The sequence below is a fragment of the Sceloporus occidentalis genome, unplaced genomic scaffold (genome assembly GCF_023333645.1).
Source record: "Sceloporus occidentalis isolate IW3139 unplaced genomic scaffold, rSceOcc1.0.p SCAF_316, whole genome shotgun sequence".
Lineage (NCBI taxonomy): Eukaryota > Metazoa > Chordata > Lepidosauria > Squamata > Phrynosomatidae > Sceloporus > Sceloporus occidentalis.
The window spans coordinates 58,530-79,212 of record NW_028317296.1 but is presented as its reverse complement, the minus strand read 5'-3'; the positions used below and the strand labels follow the sequence as shown (position 1 = coordinate 79,212).

General features: G+C 41.0%; 2 protein-coding genes across 2 annotated transcripts in view; both read left to right on the top strand.

Moving 5' to 3' along the window:
• Positions 1 to 2,211: 2,211 nt before the first annotated feature.
• The window catches only part of LOC149274851 (cytosolic phospholipase A2 beta-like), a gene marked incomplete at its 3' end in the record, with an annotated part of 76,682 nt that continues 58,210 nt past the window's right edge, over positions 2,212 to 20,683 (top strand). Inside the window, exons 1-6 of the mRNA XM_089505188.1 lie at positions 2,212 to 2,272; positions 3,001 to 3,154; positions 3,255 to 3,511; positions 3,939 to 3,995; positions 4,489 to 4,584; positions 4,836 to 4,912. Of these exons, the coding sequence (XP_089361314.1) occupies positions 2,212 to 2,272; positions 3,001 to 3,154; positions 3,255 to 3,511; positions 3,939 to 3,995; positions 4,489 to 4,584; positions 4,836 to 4,912 (702 nt within the window). The remainder of the gene's footprint in view (positions 2,273 to 3,000; positions 3,155 to 3,254; positions 3,512 to 3,938; positions 3,996 to 4,488; positions 4,585 to 4,835; positions 4,913 to 20,683) is intronic.
• On the top strand, positions 15,352 to 20,652 carry LOC149274853 (acyl-coenzyme A thioesterase 1-like). The gene is made up of 3 exons (XM_089505189.1): positions 15,352 to 15,805; positions 19,247 to 19,449; positions 20,053 to 20,652. Exons 1-3 carry the CDS (start codon positions 15,352 to 15,354, stop codon positions 20,650 to 20,652), a joined length of 1,257 nt encoding a protein of 418 aa, XP_089361315.1.

Sequence of the window (20,683 nt, the reverse complement as noted above, 5' to 3'; positions counted from 1 at the left end):
CTGAGCCAGTTCCGTGTAAATAGCAACCTCCTCCAATTTATCAAAAAAATAAAATAAGAGGACTGTTGGGGTTAAACCGGTGGTGTTTTAAGACAATTTGTCACCCCGTTCATTAATTCTTTATTGGCTTAGTTGACCAGAGACCTTTTGAAGAGGAATTTGTATCCCCCTGTGCAGCTGTAGAGAATTTTGTTTAAAGGTTTCATGCTCTTGGAGACGTTTGGTAATTCATTTGCAATAAGAGTGGACATCTTTGTTACATCATCGCATGTCAATGAAATGTGTAGGGACGTCTCCGCCACGATATGGGACTGACTTATTATCAGAATTGGACTTATAGTAAAGCGGCTAGATAACCTTGTTGATGAACTTGCACCTTTAGTTCTGCTCTTGGTATAACAGTTGCCAAAAAGTCATCGTTGCTGTAAATAATGTAAGATATAAAGTGAGAGGTTCTGTGGGCCTTTGGAAAGGGAGCATGGGGATACGTTGGTTCCATGATCCTTTCAATACTTAAACTATGTTAAGATATGCATGCCCTTAACCCATCGAGCACCCAAATATGGAGCACTACACTGCCCATTATTTTAGTACTCAATGGCTTAAACAACCACAAATATTTAAATCCTTGTATCCCTACGTGACCAACCATTTCATCACAATGCTCTACATGTCTCCCCTAGCAGACTCCAATTGGGTTAAAGGACAGCCTTTTTATGGTTAATGTGATTTCTGAAAGTTGCTTTTTTATATTACTCCTTTTCAGTGTAAGGGGAGAATACTTTTTTAATCTTTTGGGGCAGTTTTTATTGCACTGTGATCTGCCCGATTTCCTTCTTATCAAAGGGAGGCTGCTTGTTTGTTTTTTAACCCTTTCTTTGTACTCAGTGTCTTAATTTCAATAAAAGTGTGAATATTTTGAAGTCTCCTTTTGATGATCTTTGTACGGTTTGCTGTTTGTAAAAACAAAATAGAAGTTTAATGTAACGGCTTTGTTTGATCCCATAGGTAGCCCTCCACTCAACAGGTAGCCCTCCACTCATGTGTGGCATATTGATAAGCCGCAGTGCTTCTTACTATACATATATTCAAGACTAAGACAAACCAATACATTAGGTGGAGAGGGCCCTGCTCACAAGCTTACAATCTTGAGGGAAACTGGATTATCTACAGCAAGGCAGGTGTTTTAAAATTTTGATTGAATTTACGGAGCTGGGTTCCGGTACCTTATTAACAGCTTTACTACATGCCATCGGTGTTAAGTATGCCCACAGACCTTCCTGCTTTGAACCATGGGCAGGAGTAAGCATTTTCATATACATTTCTCGGCTACTGGCCTCTTTTATGAGCATTTGACCAAACATTACCAAAGTCCATGGGCTTCCAAAAAATCTTTGTTTCAGACACAAGTGTCCGTGTACCTACAACTGAGCATGTTCATTGTCTTATTCCAGAGTGGTCTTCCAGAATGTGAATATGTTGCAGTTTAGAAGAAGCCTGGTTATGTGAGATATCAAACCATCTAGCTTTTGAAATCCAACAGCTGGCTGGGTTATCCACATTAAGCCCTTTTGAGAGAGTGGGTGAGTGAGCATGAAAGAACCGACAAAATATAAAGAAAACGAGCTTTGTTCTTGTTTTTCTTTGGGGGTCCCATCTTGTTTTCTATGATTCATACAAGTTGCCAAAATATACACATTTTGTTAAAATTGCAATTTGTTGGAACCCGAATGCACAAGTCTAATAGGCATTCACCTTGCCAAATTATCTACCTATGTTTTTTTGTCTTCTGATCTTTACGTACCCATTACCCACCATGAAAGTGCATCTCCCCCTCCTCTTTGTATACATTACTTATGAAATAGTTAATTGTTTGTGGCAGTGTTCCCCTGCTGTATTTCCTCTACACTAGACTGAAAGTACTCCCCACTGACAGGAGTTTAAAATACTGATTATAATGTGTTCCTTTAGCTGGGTCAAAACTTAAATCTCCAACCCCTGGGGCTTGTACGAAGCTTGCTGTGCACAGACCGTATTAGTCCAGAATCCAGCAGGTGGCGCTGCAGAATTTCGTTTGCTTTACCATGAAAATCTACGAGTTTGCTGCGTTTCGTTTGCAGCATGCCTTACGTGATTGGTTGAAATATGTGAAGTGGGCGTGTCGGGAAGCAGTCTTGTACTGCACATGGCATCTCCTCTTCCTGTGAGGTGATGGCAGCTTCTGGACACTCTACGTGGAAATGTCTAGAGGATTTCTCCCAGGAGGTTAGAGGTAAGAGGACACGTTGTGTACAACTGCAGATAAAACCTTTCCACATAATATCCACACAGTTAACGGCAAGGTCTGCGCTTTGTGACTTTATTAACTATGTATGCTTGCTCCAGAGTGACTGAAATACACATCAAATAGGTTTTTGATGGCTATTTGCATTGGTTGAACTTTACACCATGTCAGCTAAACACCTGCTAAGCAAGCTGCTGAGCCTCCCAGATAGTACTGACAGACTAAACGTTACATTATGGCAAGCTTACAATCTAGAGAGTGATCAAAACATGATTCTGGTGACATATTGAAATATTGATGTTGTTACCATAGCAACCAATGGAATGCCCCTTCTTATTGGACAATTCTAAAAATTTACTTTTAAAATGTGACATTGCAATGAAAATGGTCGGTTTTACGTTTTTCACTGCTTGGTGATACAGACGTTCTGTGAAATTTAAATTGCATTTAGATAGAATGGGTTTGGTGACGTATTTTTGAGATGCCGTGTATTCTATAATCAATGTGTACGTGGTGTGAAACGACTGTGTTGGATAATGGATAATCTGTCTCACCGAAAACTCAATGTAAGTAAAGATGACGATTGTAGTAAAAAAAAAAACAAAAACAAAAAAGTAAAATTGGACTAAATTACTAATTTGCACACAGAAACATATCTACAGAAGGTATTTTGTTGTGTTAAACCGCCAACAAAAATGAAGTTACGATCTTTTCAGAACTCCAAGTTACTGACAGCATCCCTTACCTGGAAGAACCTCCTTCTCCATTGGAATTTTATCGAGAATGGCTGTGCCCAAACAGACCCTGCATCATACGCAATGCTCTGAGCCACTGGCCAGCACTCCACAAGTGGACTGCCGATTACCTACGGTAAGGAAATTAGACTGGCCGTGTTTGTTTCTCTGTGTGAGAGATATATTAGGCACAGCTGTCTGCAAGCACAACTCAAGTCTCTTTCTTTTTTGTGAAGGACACATGTAGGTTCTAAGGTTGTAAGCGTGGCCATAACCCCAAATGGCTATGCTGATGCCGTGTACAACGATAGGTTTGTCATGCCTGAGGAGAGATCACTGCTGTTAGCAGATGTTCTAGATATCATAGAGAAGAAGAAGAAGAAGCCCCCAGGTGTGTTTTACATCCAGAAACAATGCTCCAATCTCACAGAAGAGTTCCCTGAGCTCCTGGGGGACATGGAGAGCCACATACTATGGATGAGCGAGGCGCTGGGTAATGTATAATTGACCAGGGTCCTATAAAAACTATATTTACATATAAATATAACTCATTCTCGCAGATTTGTATGTCATTTAAGTTTTTTTGGTTTTTTTTTTGCTCACACATGTTTCTATATTTTAGGGGTTAATTTGAATTTCCTTAAATATTTTTTAGTTTCATGGTTATATTTGTAGGTTTCCTTGTATATGCAAAGGAACCAGCAAACCACACTTTCACTCTACCTTGCACCTATAGAATGTGGAAGCTGAAAGAAAAAAAAATTCATATAGAAATTAGTTATAGACTGTTTTACAAGGATATTTCACTCGTGCCTTTTTGTTAGTTTTTTTAGCAACTCTAATCTTTTTCCCACAAAGCATACTATATTTACTCAGTTTTCTTATAGCAGCTTGTATCAAACCAATTTTTTTTAATCTAGGAAAAATGCCAGATGCTGTTAACTTCTGGCTCGGAGAGGCCGCAGCAGTAACCTCCTGTAAGTATCTGTCTACACCTAAAGAATGTTAGTCTACCAAAGATTTATAAAAAGCATGCTATTTATACTTGTTGAACATGAGCAAATTGTTATATTATTATCATAACAATATCATATATTCGTACATAATGAGAATGTTCAACGTTTTATTTCTCATATCTTAAGGAATGTGTCCCATACAGCCCCATCAATATAACATGCATATTTAAAGTTCTCTGTAGGGTAAATCCACTTACCCATGCTCCGCTGTTCATGCCAGCTTTGAGATTCCAGGGAATCCCTCCATACATTGCTGCAGGGAAAATATGTCACTCCTCTATCATATTACAATATAATGCATGTGATGTCTGAAGTGTCCCTAATGAACTGAGGAAATGTTAATATAGCTGCTACCATGGTATACACAAAAGGGCCTGTAATACACGTATGTATTTGTTGTTCTAACCTGTAAATACAATTACTATTATGTGATTTGTTTGTGTCTTTCTTCCAGTGCATAAAGATCACTATGAGAACTTGTACTGTGTGATTTCTGGGGAGAAACATTTTATCCTTCATCCTCCAAGCGATCGCCCTTTTATCCCATATGGTAAATCTTCCTCTATCAATTGTTTAACTTACTGGGGACACATTGGTCATATAACAAGGAGTTTCAGAGGTATAATTCCAGCTTCATGTCTAAGTGTAGTCCAACATGTCCATATACTGCTTAATGTGGTATTTAATTGATTATTGCCTCTTTGAATTTGTGATACACCAGAACAAACTAGGGACAGAATCAATGTAAGATTACCAAGGGAGTGCCATGTTTAATCTGTTTTTACCAATTGGCACTTTAAGAAATGTACCAGCCAGCGACATACCAGGTTCATGAAGATGGATCGTTTCAAGTGTTGGACCAAGAAGGAGCAGAGAAGGTAATGGCTTTCAGAAAAGTTTTATTGACTTGCACTATTCAGTAGCCTTGACCATACACCATTTTCAATGCCGTAATAGATTAGTAGAAGTTGGGCAGCTTGTGAGTTCTATAAGTTGGAAAAGTCGTCTAATTGACCACCCCGAGCTTGACCAGGCTTCCAAGCATTGCACCACTCATTATAATGGGGACAAAAATGATATGTTCAGTTACTCTGTATTTCTGGGAATCTCACTGTATGCTCTTTAGGGTGTAATTCCCATTTGTGTATAGTTGTTTTGACCAGACCTCTGGTGTTGAGCAGCCCCAGCTACCACACAGGTGCCTCATTAATGGTATCCAGAAAGGGCTTAAAAAGCAGTGTCTCTGTAAGGTGTTAGGATTAGATAGGACTCGCCAAAGTTGGGGTACTTTGACATAGTGGTGGGCTAAGCAGTATATGGCCATATAGCGTGACGGAATTGCCAGTATTGCCTCATATAGGTGCTTTTAGATGGTATTTGCTAGGTGTGCACTGATTCCCTGATGTTGAAATGTATAAATCAGTCTGAAGCTGACCTATTATTATTATTATTAGTATTGTTTTATATAACGCCATCAAATTCTGTAGCGCTGTACAATGGGTAGACAGGATGTAACAAGTAGTATGTAACATAACAAATTGACTTACAGAGACAACAGGTGAGGAGGGCCCTGCTCAAACGAGCTTACGGTCTAGAGGGATTTAGGCTTTGGTGCATAAACTGCATTTTTATGCACCAAAGCATCATTTATATCTGAAATAAATTATCCTGCGTGTTTGTGCCTTTTTGCAGTTTGGTGCTTTTAAGCTTTATGAAGCTAACTTTTTTTGGAAGGTCCCTTGGATTCCTCTTGACCCACTGGACCCAGACTTGAATCTGTACCCAGAATATGAAAAGACAAGACCTTTGCACTGCACGTTGAGAGCAGGGGAAATGCTTTATCTGCCTTCTCTTTGGTTTCACCACGTCCGTCAGTCTCATGGCTGCATTGCTGGTAAGAATATATGTATAGCCATATACATTTTTTTCCCCCAAAAAAACATGAGCACCAAATAGGGTAGCATTCACTGCTGGATTATAGATGTTTTCTCCAGTTGTCAATACATGTTAAAGTTTCACCCCACTGAAAAGCCTTTATGATGTCCCATACAAAAGTGTATTTAAGATTGGCGCTGCCATAGTCCTGAGCAAGTTCCCAAGCTTTTAATGCAGTCTTAGAAGGCTTTGCCATTAACTGGCTAACTGAGCAGCAGCACACCTGAGGGCCTGATCCCCCATGAAAGCGATTTACTGCGGATGCAAGAATTCATACCTGATCTACATGCATGATCTGTCCATGTGATAAGCTGAGAGCCAGGAAGTCATATAAAGAAGAAACAATAGTATATGGGTTTTTTTATTCACATGACATTTCTAAACGTGTTGTTTCACTTTTTATTTCTGATTTACTACTTATTCCGTGTTTTGTTTTTTTCTGTCAACCACCCTTGTATGCAAGACAAATATGAACCTCTGAGTATACACAACATTTCTATTGTTGCAACCAGTGGGATATTAGCTGGTTAATTTTCTCTTCTTTTTTTCTTACAGTGAATTACTGGTATGACATGGAATATGATATTAGATACCACTACTTCCAACTTGTTGATGCTCTCACTAAGGTCGTAGGAAGTGTGAGGTGATCAGGATGGAGAGTGTGGGAATGATTGCAGCCTCCTGTTAAGGTTAAAATGCTCAGTGTTCTCTACGTTATAATGAAAAGGACGTGCCAATAAGGTTTATTGCAAAGAAAAGCCCAAGGACACTTCAAGACTCCTGGCACTGTATTGTGATACATTATATATAATGTGATACTAGAACCTCATATGGAACACAACATCTGTAAGAGGGTTCATGATGGGTGAATTATGAGGCTTGCACGTCCGCTAGCATAATTTATTTATTAACACTGTAGTCTTTCCATTTTTTGCTAGCAATATTGTTTTTTTAACTTTAGGGTACCTGAAGTTTGCAAAAAAAAAAAGTCTTCCGCTGACACATTCACCTGAATCTCTCACTGCACACGTCCTTACTGAACAACACTCGGCAACTTAATATTGTAGAGATAATATAACACAGAAGAATAATTAAGAATATTATGAAACAAAAGGTCAAGACGGCTTCTCCCATGGTGCATATAATATATAATATAGAAGACAAGGTTCACAACCAGGGCTTTTCCATACTTTATTTAAAAAAAAAAAAGTTTACAGTCCCTTTCCAGGGACTTTTAACAAGGGGGGTCCCTTATGCACCTCATTTTGTATAGGTATGGATCTGTATGATTAAACTGTGATTAAAGGGTAAACTTATTGTATTATTTTTTTTTTTAATAATAGAAATGGTTATTAAGGTAACACTTTCAGCTCATATGGCTGTTAACTGAGAGTGTATAAATTATTTACGTATGGAATTGTAATGTTTTTTTTAGCTAATACAAATGCCTATAAATGAAATATTACACATTTATTGGGTTATAATTTGAGAAAGTTCTCCCAAGAGATATAAGATATCCGGTTTAAATGGAGGAGGTATAGTATAAGAGACATATTGATAAGAGAAGAACGGATGGATAACACTAATGGGTGAACCTATTGTATTAATCCCCCCCCCAAACCCCCCATGGCATATGGACATGGGGGAGCCAAAACCAACCCCGTCTGAGTTGCTCGTTGGGAGCTTCAGAGAGTAATTTGTGATTTGACACAACCTCTCACGAGGGAGTATTACTGACAAAATATTTGGTCAGTATAGGCTATTTTTTTTCTTTTTGTGTAAATGTTTTTAGAGGAGAGATGTTTGCTCCTCTTATTTTGTGTTATGTTGTCCGGCTGATGGAAGTGGCAAACTTATGCTTGGTGGGCCGCCTGGTGGGAGGAGGGATCAGCCCCCAGTCAGTTAACGTCCAGGGCCTCATTTTTATAAATTCACCTATAAAAAGAAAGAGTATATGATTTTCTGAGAAAGAGGAGAGGCTAGATTTAGCTTTTTTTTTTCAGGAGACCCTCTGGAGAAGAATGGATACGCTTAGGTTGGGAGGTAGACAGTTCCCTCAAATTTTCTACTCTTCTTTAGAAGAAAGGGAAAAAAAAGAGGAGTGGCAATAGCTTTCTGCAGTAGCGTGAAAATAGAGACGAAATATACCGATCAAGACTCAGAGGGACATTTCCTGATCTGGGTTGGAATGGGAAATGACGAGAGATTTACGCTGGTCAATATTTACCTGCCAAATACAGACCCTCTGACGGTTCTCTCCAAAATCCTGGATAAAGTGGAGAAGGTTAAAGAAGGCGCTCTGCTGATTGCAGGAGATTTCAACTGGATATCGAGCTAAATAAGAAGATGGGCCTTCATAAAGATGTCCCAAAGAATTTAAGAAAAAAAATCAAGAGCATTAAGAAATATCACTCAAAGTCCCAACTTATATGATATTTGGAGGGTCTTTCACCCCAAAAAGAAATAAACAACGAAAGTGGTCACTTAAAAGGCTGAATCAACCAACGTGAGAGACCTTTTTCTTTTTTGAATGGGTCTATATATTGTCTCGCAAAATGTGAGGAGCATTAAAGGGACTGCACATGGAGCTTTTTTGTTTGACTGTTTTTCTTCCAAAGGTTATGACATCCTTTGTTTATAAGACACCAGTTTACAGGAACCACCGCGGTCTGCTGTTTGGACAAAGGGACCTGGTTGTTTTTCTTATAGTTTAGATAAGAATAGTGGGGTGGGGATTTTGTGTAAAAACAACTCATTCACTGTTTTGAAACAAATAGACTTTGAAAAGGGGAGGGCTTTAATTGTTTACTTTAAATTTGAGAGTACAGTTTTTAGAGTTATAATTGTATATGCCCCAGTGGAAAACGACAGGATCACTATTCAAAAAGCTTAGAATGTTCCTTTCTGGAAGGGAACCTACCTTTCTGTTGGGTGATTTTAACCTTTAAGGAAGGTGATAGAATAGGCGGTGGAGGTGGGTTAGATAGCTCTGGAAAAGAGTTACAGACAATTATTGAAGATTTTGGTTTTCTGGATACGGTAAAATGTCTCCAAAAGCGTACAGAATGTTTTACTTTTTTTTTGTGAAAATGGTTGTTTAAGATCTAGGATTGATTATATTTTGGTTACCCCAGGCATGACACACATGATCAGAAAAAGAGACTCTATTGTACGTCTCTTCTACTACATTCATATGTACTAGAAGAGACGTACAATAGAGTCTCTTTTTCTGATCACGTGTGTCTGACGTGTATAGTGAGCTTGAATTTAAAACTTGAATACGGTAGGGTGTGTAGAAACTGAATACCTGTTTGTTAGATGATGCAAAAGTCAACTCTCGGTATGCTTGCTGCTATAGGAGATGGCGAGGCAAAATTAGACCACTAGAGAAAAAAAAATTGTAACGTATAAAACTCCGGGCCCTGACGTGTTTAGTAACTATTTTTTGAAAAATATTCAAGCAGAACATAATAGACTGCCTTTTAGAAACTTTTAGAGAAATTTCTCAGACAGGTCATTTCCCTAGGGAGATGCTCCAGGCTAATATTTTCCCTATCCTGAAACAAACTACAGACCAATCTCTCTGATTAACGTGGACGTGAAACTCTATTCCGCCATATTGGTGGAGAGATTAAAATCGGCCCTACATTCCATAATCCACAAAAATCCCCGGGGAGGGACTCTGGTAATAATGTAAAACGACTATTGGATACCCTGGATTACACAGGAAGGCATAAAATCCCCCTTCTGACCTTTGGAACAGAAAAAGCGTTCAACAGGGTTGGATGGGGGTACATGAGCAGCATGCTGAGGGCATTCAGAATAACAGATTGGATATACGGAGCAATAATGTCTTTGTATTCGTCCCTTAGTGCTAGGGTCGTGGGACCGGTTATCTGTGCAGAGTGGTTCAACCTTCAGAATGGAACCAGACAGGGGTGTCCACCCTCCCCTGTCTTGTACATTTTGTCCTTAGAGCCATTTGCTATTAACATTAGACAAAATAAGGATATTAAGGGACTTTGTTAAGGAGGGGGGAATAAAAGGTAGCCCTGTATGCAGACAATGTCATTGTCTCACTGATAAATCCAATGGATTCTATGATGGCTTTCATGAAAGAGGTGGTTAGGTACCGTTTTGCCTCTAATTACAAATGGAACTTAAATAAGACCGTAGCCCACTTTATAAATTTTGATAAAGGGAAGTGCTGACCAAATACAAAGAAAATTTGGGATAGAAAATTCTAGAGTAGATTATGTCTATCTCAGCATTAAAATCCCCAGAAATATTAACATTATGTTAAATTTTCTACATTTTATTAAAAGTTACCAATAAACTATTGATGGAATGGAAATGGGACGCATTAACACTTATGTCATGCCCAGGTGGACATACCTCTTTCGTATGGTCGCAATGTCTATTCCCCTTAGCTGGCTTGAACTAGTACAAAAAAAGTTTTTAAAATGTATGGAAGGGCAGTAGACCATGGATCAGTAATATACTTTGAGCTCCAGGATCTCCAAAGGAGGGACAAGCTTCCCGTTGGTAAAACAATACTATGAAGCTAGCATATTGTCTCATATAGTTAAGACCCACTCAGAGGCCAACGTAGAAGAAGGTTGGTACCAAATCGAATCTGAGGCATGCGGGGTGAAGGACCTAACATTATATGGTCAATTAATTCCTCAGAGACAATGAGGATAGCCAGAGAAAATATGATTCTGGGGAAAATAAGATAAATTAAGTCTTTGAAGTTACAAACACTGGAGTGTATAATTGAAGATCTTTCAGATTGTAAGCAAGTAGGGATCAATGTCCTTGAGGACCTATTAATAGATGGCAGGATTAGATCCTTCGCCATATTGAACCAACAATATAACCTCTCTAATTCCAATATCTTTAAATATTTCAGGATAAAAATTGTCTAAAAAACTATTTGGATCTCTCGGGGGGAGAGATGATAGAAGGGTTTTCCAGAATATTTCAAAAACATAATGATTAAAAAATACTAGCTAAATGTCTTACATGTGTAGGCCTAAAAGACCATCCATCAACAATAATCTCAAGTATCCCAAAATGGGAGAAAGAGTTAAATGTTAAGATACCACTAGACAAATGGTAGGCCCTCTTTGCCAGAGTCATAAACTGGGTCCATGACTTATCTCTGTTAGAAACACAATATAAAGTCATAAATAGATAGTATTATGTACTCACTAGATTGGCACGGATGTTCCAACAGGCCAACAAGACTTGTTGGTGCTATGAGGAAATGGATGGGTCATTTCTCCACATTTGGTGGAATTGCAGAAAAATTGCCAAATTGTGGAATAGAGTATGAGATTTTCTAAAGAGGGACGGTAATATTACCATCCCTAGAACCCCAGCCTCCGTTCATTTGCATATAAGTTGGCCCCCTATGTCTGTCTCAGTCTCAGATGACGTTTGCAATTCACAGCTGTTTAGCGACTAAAAAAATTATAGCCAGAGAGTGGAAGCAAATTAAGGATTTTGAGTGGTATAAATTTGAAAATCAATTAAGATACCAAATTCAAATGGAACTGAGGGTTAGTAGAAACAATATGATAGCTCCAAAAAAACCCGTAAGATCTGGAAGGACTGTTTGGCCATGACATAACTAGCATAGGGGGCCCTGGAAAGGTTTCTGGGTAGCATTTGACCCTCCTTCTCAGGGGTCCGGTAACAACCAAGCAGGGTTAAAATAGGATTTATGTTTTGTTTCCATCAGTCCGGCATTTTATGTTATTATATTGTAAGTTATGTCATTGTAGTGTATAAGGAAGCAAATTTTAGAAGACTGGGTGGAGGGGTGCTGCTCCCTTCTGGAGATCCAAGTAGCTTTAAACATCTGGAGATGGACCCCCCAACACCTATATACTTTAACATGCTTTCACCTGTATGTCTGTCTGTTTATATTTATGTGATTGTTTCTCTTTTTTTGCATGGAAACAATAAATATGTATACAATGAAAAGGTAATCAGTTTAATCTCATCACTTATATGACCTGTACTTACACCGATCAGACTGCCTGCCTAATATTGTATAGGTCCCCCCTTTGCTGCAAAAACAGCCCTGGCCCATCGAGGCATGGATTCCACTAGACCTCTGAAGGTGTGCTTTCGGCAGTGGACAGAGATCAGCATGGGCATCCTGACTGGCCTAAGGCTACACAGCCCCATAAGCAACAAACTGCAATGCAGTTGTTCCGACACCTTTCTATCAGAACCAGCAATAACTTTTTGAGCAATTTGAGCTGTAGTAGCTCTTCTGTTGGATATGACCACATGGGCCTTCCACCCCCTACATGCATCAATGAGCCTGTCACCAGTTCACCAATTTTACTTCCTTGGACCACTTTTGATTTGGCCCTTGTCAAAGTCACTCAGATCCTTATGTTTGCCTGTTTTTTCTGCTTCTACCACAGTGGCCCTACAGCTATTGCTGGACAATATCTCCCATAAAACTTTTTCAGTTGGCACAGGAGTGTTAAAGCCCCACTCCAGCAGGGATTTACCCTCTTCCACCGAGGAGACTACTGACATAGATCCATTCTTCCTAATAAGACGCTTTAATCCCCACCTATATTTTACTTATATATAATACACCAGGGTTTGACAAATCCCAGGTGCCAGGTCGCCATGGCGCCTAGGTGTTTGTCAGCCTGTGATCGCGGGGGCGCTGCTGCCGAGCCTGATATCACTCCCACGGAGTGATTCTGTAGGCTGAAACCTAGGCTTCTGTAGGCTGCCACAGGCAGCTTCAGGAAAGGGGGTTGAGTGTTGACTGGGTCCCCACACAAGCGTGGGGACCTGACACAACATCCCCCTGCTGCCTGATTGCTCCATGAGAGGGAACATGCAGTGTTAACCCCTTCAATGCCGCTCTGTGACATGATGCATTATCCTGCTGGAAGTAGCTATCAGAAGATGGGTACACTGTGGTCATAAAAAGATGGACATGGTCAGCATTATCCAGTTTTGGTGAGCCTGTGCGAATTGAAGCCTCAGTTTCCTGTTCTTAGCTGACAGGAGGGCATCCGGTGTGGTCTTCTGCTGCTGTAGCCCATCTACTTAAAGGTTTGACGTGTTGTGTGTTCAGAGATGGTATTTTGCATACCTTGGTTGTAACAAGTGGTTATTTGAGCTACTGTTGCTATTCTGTCCTCTTGAACCAGTCTGCCCATTCTCCTCTGACATCAACAAGACATTTTCATCCACGCAACTGCCGCTCACTGGATATTTTCTCTTTTTCGTACCATTCTCTTAAACCCTAGAGATGGTTGTGCATAAAAATCCCAGTAGATCAGCATTTTCTGAAATACTCAGACCAGCCCATCTGGCACCAACATTTAAATCCCCTTTCTTCCCCATCCTGATGCTCGGTTTCAATTTAAACAAGTTGTCTTGACTACACCTACATGCCTAAATGCATTGAGTTGCTGCCATCTGATTGACTGATTAGCTATTTGTGTTAACAATTGAACAGGTGTACCTAATAAAGTGGCCAGTGAATCACATCTCTTAGAAAAGAGTGCTTCAACCTTTTTGGTTTGATTAATCTATATGTGGCAAATATAATCTCCTCAATGCCAGAGTTGCTATCCTGTGAAATATGTATGAAGAATGGACAAACCTAGGGAATATTTTTATTTTTGGTAATTTGCATGAGGGTTGGGCCAGGAAGCTGTAGAACTCCATGGTCACATTACTTATAGTTGTGGGGCGGTCTACTGTGTACCCTGTCTTTTTATGTATATAAGTGGGCCGGGGGATTTGGGGCATTCCTGGCTCATTTTCTAAATGGGTTACATCTAACAGCACAAGGAATGAGAGGACAACAGAAGAGTACCCGATATTCCCCCAGCTGATAGTGGGTTGTCATGACAGGTCATGGGTGTTTATTTCATAAAGTCCTGTCCTGCTTCAACTTGACTTGAAAACCCACACTGACATGGCTGTTTAAAACACTGCCAAAGTTCTGCAATCACGATGGCTTTATGAAACTCTATATTTTATTGGAATTCATATATTTACTTCAAACAGTGACACAACGATTTGGAGTGTGGGATTTTGCTCTAACTTTTGCGATAGGGTTTTTTGTTTACTTACTGTGGCGCTCGCTAGTATGTAGTAATGAAGAAGCACCATGGCGGATGTACTGTGGTTTAATATTCGAAGGTGCTGTTCCACTTTATCTCTTGAGTGTAACACTTATTGATATTTGTTCCTATATAAAGTGAGGTGAACCAAAAGCAGGTGCTTTTAGCTGTGTGATGCGATACAACCTTAGCAGGAAAGACTGAATGCACACATCTACTAAAGAGTATTAGTTTAACTGTCATCAATTTTATGCCAATGATTAGATTAACATTTTTAACATGAATTGTTAAGAAACAAAGGAGACTTTGTTCCATCACGGAACGGCAGTTTTCTATTTTTATTTAATATAGCTTTTTGTTTCCCATTTTTGCTTTAATGAGAAAGTTGAACTGGCCTACAGGGTACTGGCCCTTATGAGGGGGCAAAGAAACTTAACCTTGTATCCCTCTCCAATAGTAGAGCCTTTCTAAGTAATACCATATTGTTGACCTATGCTCCGGTAATATATTTCTCACAACTGCAGTAATGATTAACTAAAAATGTAGGTACTTTAGACTTTTTTTTTTCCATTTCCTTACAGGGACCTACCTGTAAAACTATTTGGTTTATCTTTGCAATGTTTAACCCCTTAACCAAATAAGGATATATGAGAAAATATCCTACATGAGCTTTAGGATGAAATAATACATTGTTCTTGCGCTTGTGGGATTTGGGTAATCAGGTTGACGGGGTCTCATGTAATGACGCTTTGCACCATGGCTGACACCACCAGAAACAAATGTTTAAGAGTTCCTGCAAAAAAAAAAATAAAATATTTTTTTTAAAGTGAGAATAAACAAAACTCAGTGATCTGACCAGAGGGTTTTTTTTTCTCATCAGTGGCACAGATCTCGTGTAAGAAGCCCTAAGTAAATTTTCAAAAATGTAAATTTTTTAACATATGATTTGAAATTATAGATTATACATCCAAAAATAGTATTTAAAAGAAATGCCTATCTGTACTTGAGGATATATATATATATATATATATATATGAAGGAGTTAAGTCAATTCGCTATATAGGGCACAGTAATGGACATTATAAAACATTCTAAAAGCCATCCTGCCCCCTCTGGTACCGATGGTGTTAACTGTTAATGATACTCGATCAGTGTGTTGTTGGCTGAGGTTTATCGGCCCGGGCGGCAGGATGATCGGGGCCGGCTTTGTAGCTCCACGAGCAGCTGTTTTGCAGCTAATACCCCGCCTCGTGTGCAGCCGCAGCATGGCAGTGTCCCTGCAGGTGTCCCCCGGCCGCTGTCTCTTCGATGAGCCGCTGCAGGTGAAGGTGACTGGTCTGAGCCCCGGGCAGGAGGTCACCCTCCAAGCCGCGCTGACTGACGAAGGCGGGGAGACTTTCACCTCCGTGGGCCGCTACCGGGCAGGGAGCAGCGGGGAGCTGGAGCTGAGCCGATCCCCGGCCCTGGACGGTGGCAGCTTCACCGGTATAGAGCCCGAGGGGCTCCTGTGGGCCCTGGAGCCCCAGACTCCCTTCAGGAGGCTGCTGAGGAAGAACGTGAAGAGCCCGCAGCGCGTAGACTTCGCGCTATACGAGAATCACGAGCCGCGGAGGAAGCTGCTGGCCACGGCCGCCCAGGAAAGGAGCTTCATGGGGGAGGGAGTGAGCCGCATCCCAGTGAGGGAGGGCAGGGTCCGGGCCAGCCTATTCCTGCCACCGGGTGAGTAAAATCCACCGACTGATTCTACCCAGGAGTAGTGATGTCCGGATCATGAACGAATCGTTCATTTGATCCGGTTCTTTTTAGTGATCCGGATGAGTCGGTTCACTAGACTGAACGATTCGTTTGTAGCGGTTCAGTCTGTGAATCATCATGCAGCTGTAACCTGATCCTAGAGCTGTGAGTCATCTGCAGAGCACTCTGGGGTCAGGTTACAGCTCATTAATTCTCACAGGAACGATGACTCATAGAGTCAGAGATTCGTTCAAAGAGTCGAATGATCCGAAGAGTCGAATGATCCGAAGAGTCGAATGAACCGAAGAGTCGAATGAACCGAAGAGTCGAATGAACCGAAGAGTCGAATGAACCGAAGAGTCGAATGAACCGAAGAGTCGAATGATTCGAATCTTACAGGGATCCGGATCTTACAAGGATCCGAATCTTACAGAGATTCGAATCATTCAGAGAAAATCACTGATACCATACTTTTATAAATAAATACATTAATAATGTTCACACTGCCCCCAGGATTTAGATTCCCCTGAGTTTGCCCCCCTTTACCTATAACTGCACCTACAGTTAACTTTATTAAATTAATTAAATTAACCCTCAATCATCAGCATAAAATTAACCCTTATACCCCATCAACCATAACTGCCCCTGAAATTAACCGTAAAGATCCCATTAACCATAACGGCCCCTGAAATTAACCCTAAAGACCCCATTAACCACAACGGCCCCTGAAATTAACCCTAAATACTCCATTAACCATAACTGCCCCTAAATTAATTGCATGTACTCCAGATAAATTACCTAATAAATTGGTATGGTTGATGGGGTCTTTAGTGTTAATTTGGGGGCAGTTATGCTTAATGGGGTGTTTAAGGATAATTTAGGGGCAGTTATGCTTAATGGGGTCTTTAGTGTTAATTTAGGGGCAGTTATGCTTAATGGGGTGTTTAAGGATAATTTAGGGGCAGTTATGCTTAATGGGGTCTTTAGTGTTAATTTAGGGGCAGTTATGCTTAATGAGGTGTTTAGGGTTAATTTGGGGGCAGTTATGCTTAATGGGTCTTTAGTGTTAATTTAGGGGCAGTTATGCTTAATGAGGTGTTTAGGGTTAATTTGGGGGCAGTTATGCTTAATGGGGTTTTTAGTGTTAATTTAGGGGCATTTATGCTTAATGAGGTGTTTAGGGTTAATTTGGGGGCAGTTATGCTTAATGGGGTGTTTAGGGTTAATTTGGGGGCAGTTATGCTTAATGGGGTCTTTAGTGTTAATTTGGGGGCAGTTATGCTTAAAGGGGTCTTTAGTGTTAATTTGGGGGCAGTTATGCTTAATGGGGTCTTTAGTGTTAATTTGGGGGCAGTTATGCTTAAAGGGGTCTTTAGTGTTAATTTGGGGGCAGTTATGCTTAATGGGGTCTTTAGTGTTTATTTGGGGGCAGTTATGCTTAATGGGGTGTTTAGGGTTAATTTGGGGGCAGTTATGCTTAATGGGGTGTTTAGGGTTAATTTGGGGGCAGTTATGCTTAACGGGGTGTTTAGGGTTAATTTAGGGGCAGTTATGCTTAATGGGGTGTTTAGGGTTAATTTGGGGGCAGTTATGGTTAATAGGGTGTTAAGGGTTAATTTTAGGGGCAGTCATGGTTGATGGGGTGTTAAGGGTTAATTTTAGGGCAGTCATGGTTGATGGGGTGTTTAGGGTTAATTTAATGGTGAGGGTTAATTTAATTAATTTAATAAAGTTAGCTTAAGGTGCAGTTGCAGGTAAAGGGGAATGTAAATCCTGGGGGCAGTGATTATGAATGTATTATTTATAACAGTATGGTGACATTCTCTGAATGATTACAATGCCAATGAAGGCAGAGAGTCGTTCAAAGATCCGGATCTTACAATGATCCGGATCTTACAATGATCCGGATCTTACAATGATCCGGATCTTACAGTGATCCGGATCACTGTAAGATTCGGATCCCTGTAAGATCCGAATCTTTGAACGACTCTCTGCCTTCATTGACATCACTGGAGGCAGGGGGGAGGATTCATAATGAAAGGGGCGGGGCCAATCGTTAGTGTGCCTGCACGGAGTTACTGGAAAACAGTAACTCCGTGCAGACACACTGAGTGATCCGAAGATCCGGATCATGAATCGGATCATTTCAGTGAACGAATCGAAATGATCCGATTCACTTTAATGATCCGAACTTCCCATCACTACCCAGGAGAGCTAAAGTACCGGAAGTGGGCACTATTCCGGAAATGCGGAGTGTCAAAGCTTCTACAGACTTCTGGGGAGATGCAGAGAGTAGTGGAAGCGGGTCACAGTGTTAGGGAGAAGCAGAGAGTAATGGAAGCGGGTCACAGTGTTAGGGAACTGCAGAGAGAACTGGAAGCGGGTCACAGTGTTAGGGAGATGCAGAGAGTACTGGAAGCCAGTTGCAGTATTAGGAACTGCAGAGTACTGGAAGCGGGTCACAGTGTTATGGGGGATGCAGAGAGTACTGGAAGCGGGTCACAGTGTTAGGGAGATGCAGAGAGTACTGGGAGCTGGTCATAGTGTTGGGGAGATGCAGAGAGTACTGGAAGCGGGTCACAGTTATAGGGAGATGCAGAGAGTAATGGAAGTGGGTCACAGTTATAGGGAGATGCAGAGAGTACTGGAAGTGGGTCACAGTGTTGGGGAGATGCAGAGAGTACTGGAAGCCGGTCGCAGTGTTAGGGAACTGCAGAGAGTACTGGAAGCTGGTCATAGTGTTAGGGGGATGCATAGAGTACTGGAAGCGGGTCACAGTGTTGGGGAGATGCAGAGAGTACTGGAAGCCGGTCGCAGTGTTAGGGAACTGCAGAGAGTACTGGAAGCCGGTCGCAGTGTTAGGGAACTGCAGAGAGTACTGGAAGCTGGTCATAGTGTTAGGGGGATGCATAGAGTACTGGAAGCGGGTCACAGTGTTGGGGAGATGCAGAGAGTACTGGAAGCCGGTCAAAGTGTTAGGGAGAAGCAGAGAGTAATGGAAGCGGGTCGCAGTGTTAGGGAGATGCAGAGAGTAAAGGAAGCGGGTCACAGTGTTAGGGGATACAGAGAGTACTGGAAGTGGGTCACAGTGTTGGGGAGATACAGAGAGTAATGGAAGCGGGTCGCAGTGTTTAGGAGATGCAGAGAGTAATGGAAGCGGGTCGCAGTGTTAAGGAGATGCAGAGAGTAATGGAAGCAGGTCACAGTGTTAGGGGATACAGAGAGTACTGGAAGCCGGTCACAGCGTTGGGGAGATACAGAGAGTATCAACTTCAGAGGAAAGTATAATTTAAATGGACAGTAGAAACAATTTGCCCAAATACAGCGGCTATAAGTAGGATAAATTAGTCCTGTGGTTCTATGTTTGAAGTAGTTCTGGAGGAGTAAGGTTAGTCAGGAGATTTGCTCTCTCTCTCTCTCACATAGGACCTGGCCCATTTCCTGCCATAATTGACCTATATGGAACTGGAGGAGGACTCATGGAGCATAGAGCCAGCCTCCTAGCCAGCAGAGGATTCCTGACTATGGCATTGGCCTATTTTGATTATGATGATCTCCCTAAAGACCTTGGTGGCCTCCACTTGGGATACTTTAGGGAAGCAGTACAGGTTTTTAGACGTCACCCAAAGGTATTTTTTTACTTTTTAATATATATATATATATATATATACATACACACGTTCTTAACATTTGGATAAAAAACCGAAATACTGTCTGATTAAAAGTATGGATTCCTGGCCAAAGCACACTGGCCAGCAAGCTACAAGATGCCAATCTCGACAAATTAATATTTTTTTTTAATAAAAAATGCATTTCCTAATGAGGCCAGTAGCACTACCCAGTAAAGCACATAATTAGGGGTTAAGGTTATCTTCAGACATTTATATGAATGGCCTGAGATTATTACACCTTATTGTAAATAGGGGAAAGAAATCCCATAAACAAAAAATAATGAAGAGCAACTGGGCAGAGGGCCATTTTCAGTCTGTAGGCATCTATATGGGCCACACATATGTAAATGCATTTGGTAGTCCATACTCACAATACTTTGACAGGCACTCACACAACACACAGTGCTAGCACAAAAATAGAACTTGCAATATTGCAGACACAGCTAAACAAAATATTACAATAGCTACAGTATTTGTTGAAAATGCCACAATGAAAATTGCAACACAAAAAAGTTTTACTATTTGGTTAAGCAACGCGTGACTGTATCGGTGTCTTTTTAGGTCAACAACCAAGAGATTGGCCTTATAGGCATCTCAAAGGGTGCTGATTTAGCACTTAGCATGGCCACATTCCTCCCTGGCATCAAGGCTGTTGTCAGTATCTCAGGCTGCAATGCTAACACCTTTGCTCCTTTGCCATGTGATGGCTTCACCCTGCCCGGCCTGGCATTTAGCACAGAGAAGATTAAGTTTACAGACTTTGGGGCCATGGATTTTTCAGAGGCCATGGATGATCCAGTGGATCCTACATATCAAGAATGTCTTATCCCAGCTGAAAAATCCCATGCTTCTTTCCTCATTCTCAGTGGATCTGATGACAAGAATTGGCAAAGTGCAATTTATAGTGAGCAGCTAGTAACACGCCTTAAAGAACATGGAAAGAATGCAGAGTATCATTGCTACCCTGGTGCTGGTCACCTGCTAGAGCCTCCGTACTTTCCATTGTGTCGTGCCTCTTATCACAAGCTCTTGGGCTTGCCATTTTTATGGGGTGGGCAGCTTGTGGGGCATGCCAGGGCACAAGAGGCTGCATGGCAGAAAATCCAGAGCTTTTTTAGGAAGCATTTAACACAATATAATCCAATACAAAGCCATTTGTAGAAGACTTCCATCTTAAAAGAAAGATGATTAC

Excerpts from the sequence above, each read along its gene's own strand:
- LOC149274853 (XM_089505189.1), top strand. The coding sequence starts at position 15,352 with ATGGCAGTGTCCCTGCAGGTGTCCCCCGGCCGCTGTCTCTTCGATGAG. Across the intron at positions 15,806-19,246 it reads CAGCCTATTCCTGCCACCGG|GACCTGGCCCATTTCCTGCC; the intron begins GTGAGTAAAATC and ends TCTCTCACATAG. Across the intron at positions 19,450-20,052 it reads TTTTTAGACGTCACCCAAAG|GTCAACAACCAAGAGATTGG; the intron begins GTATTTTTTTAC and ends GTGTCTTTTTAG.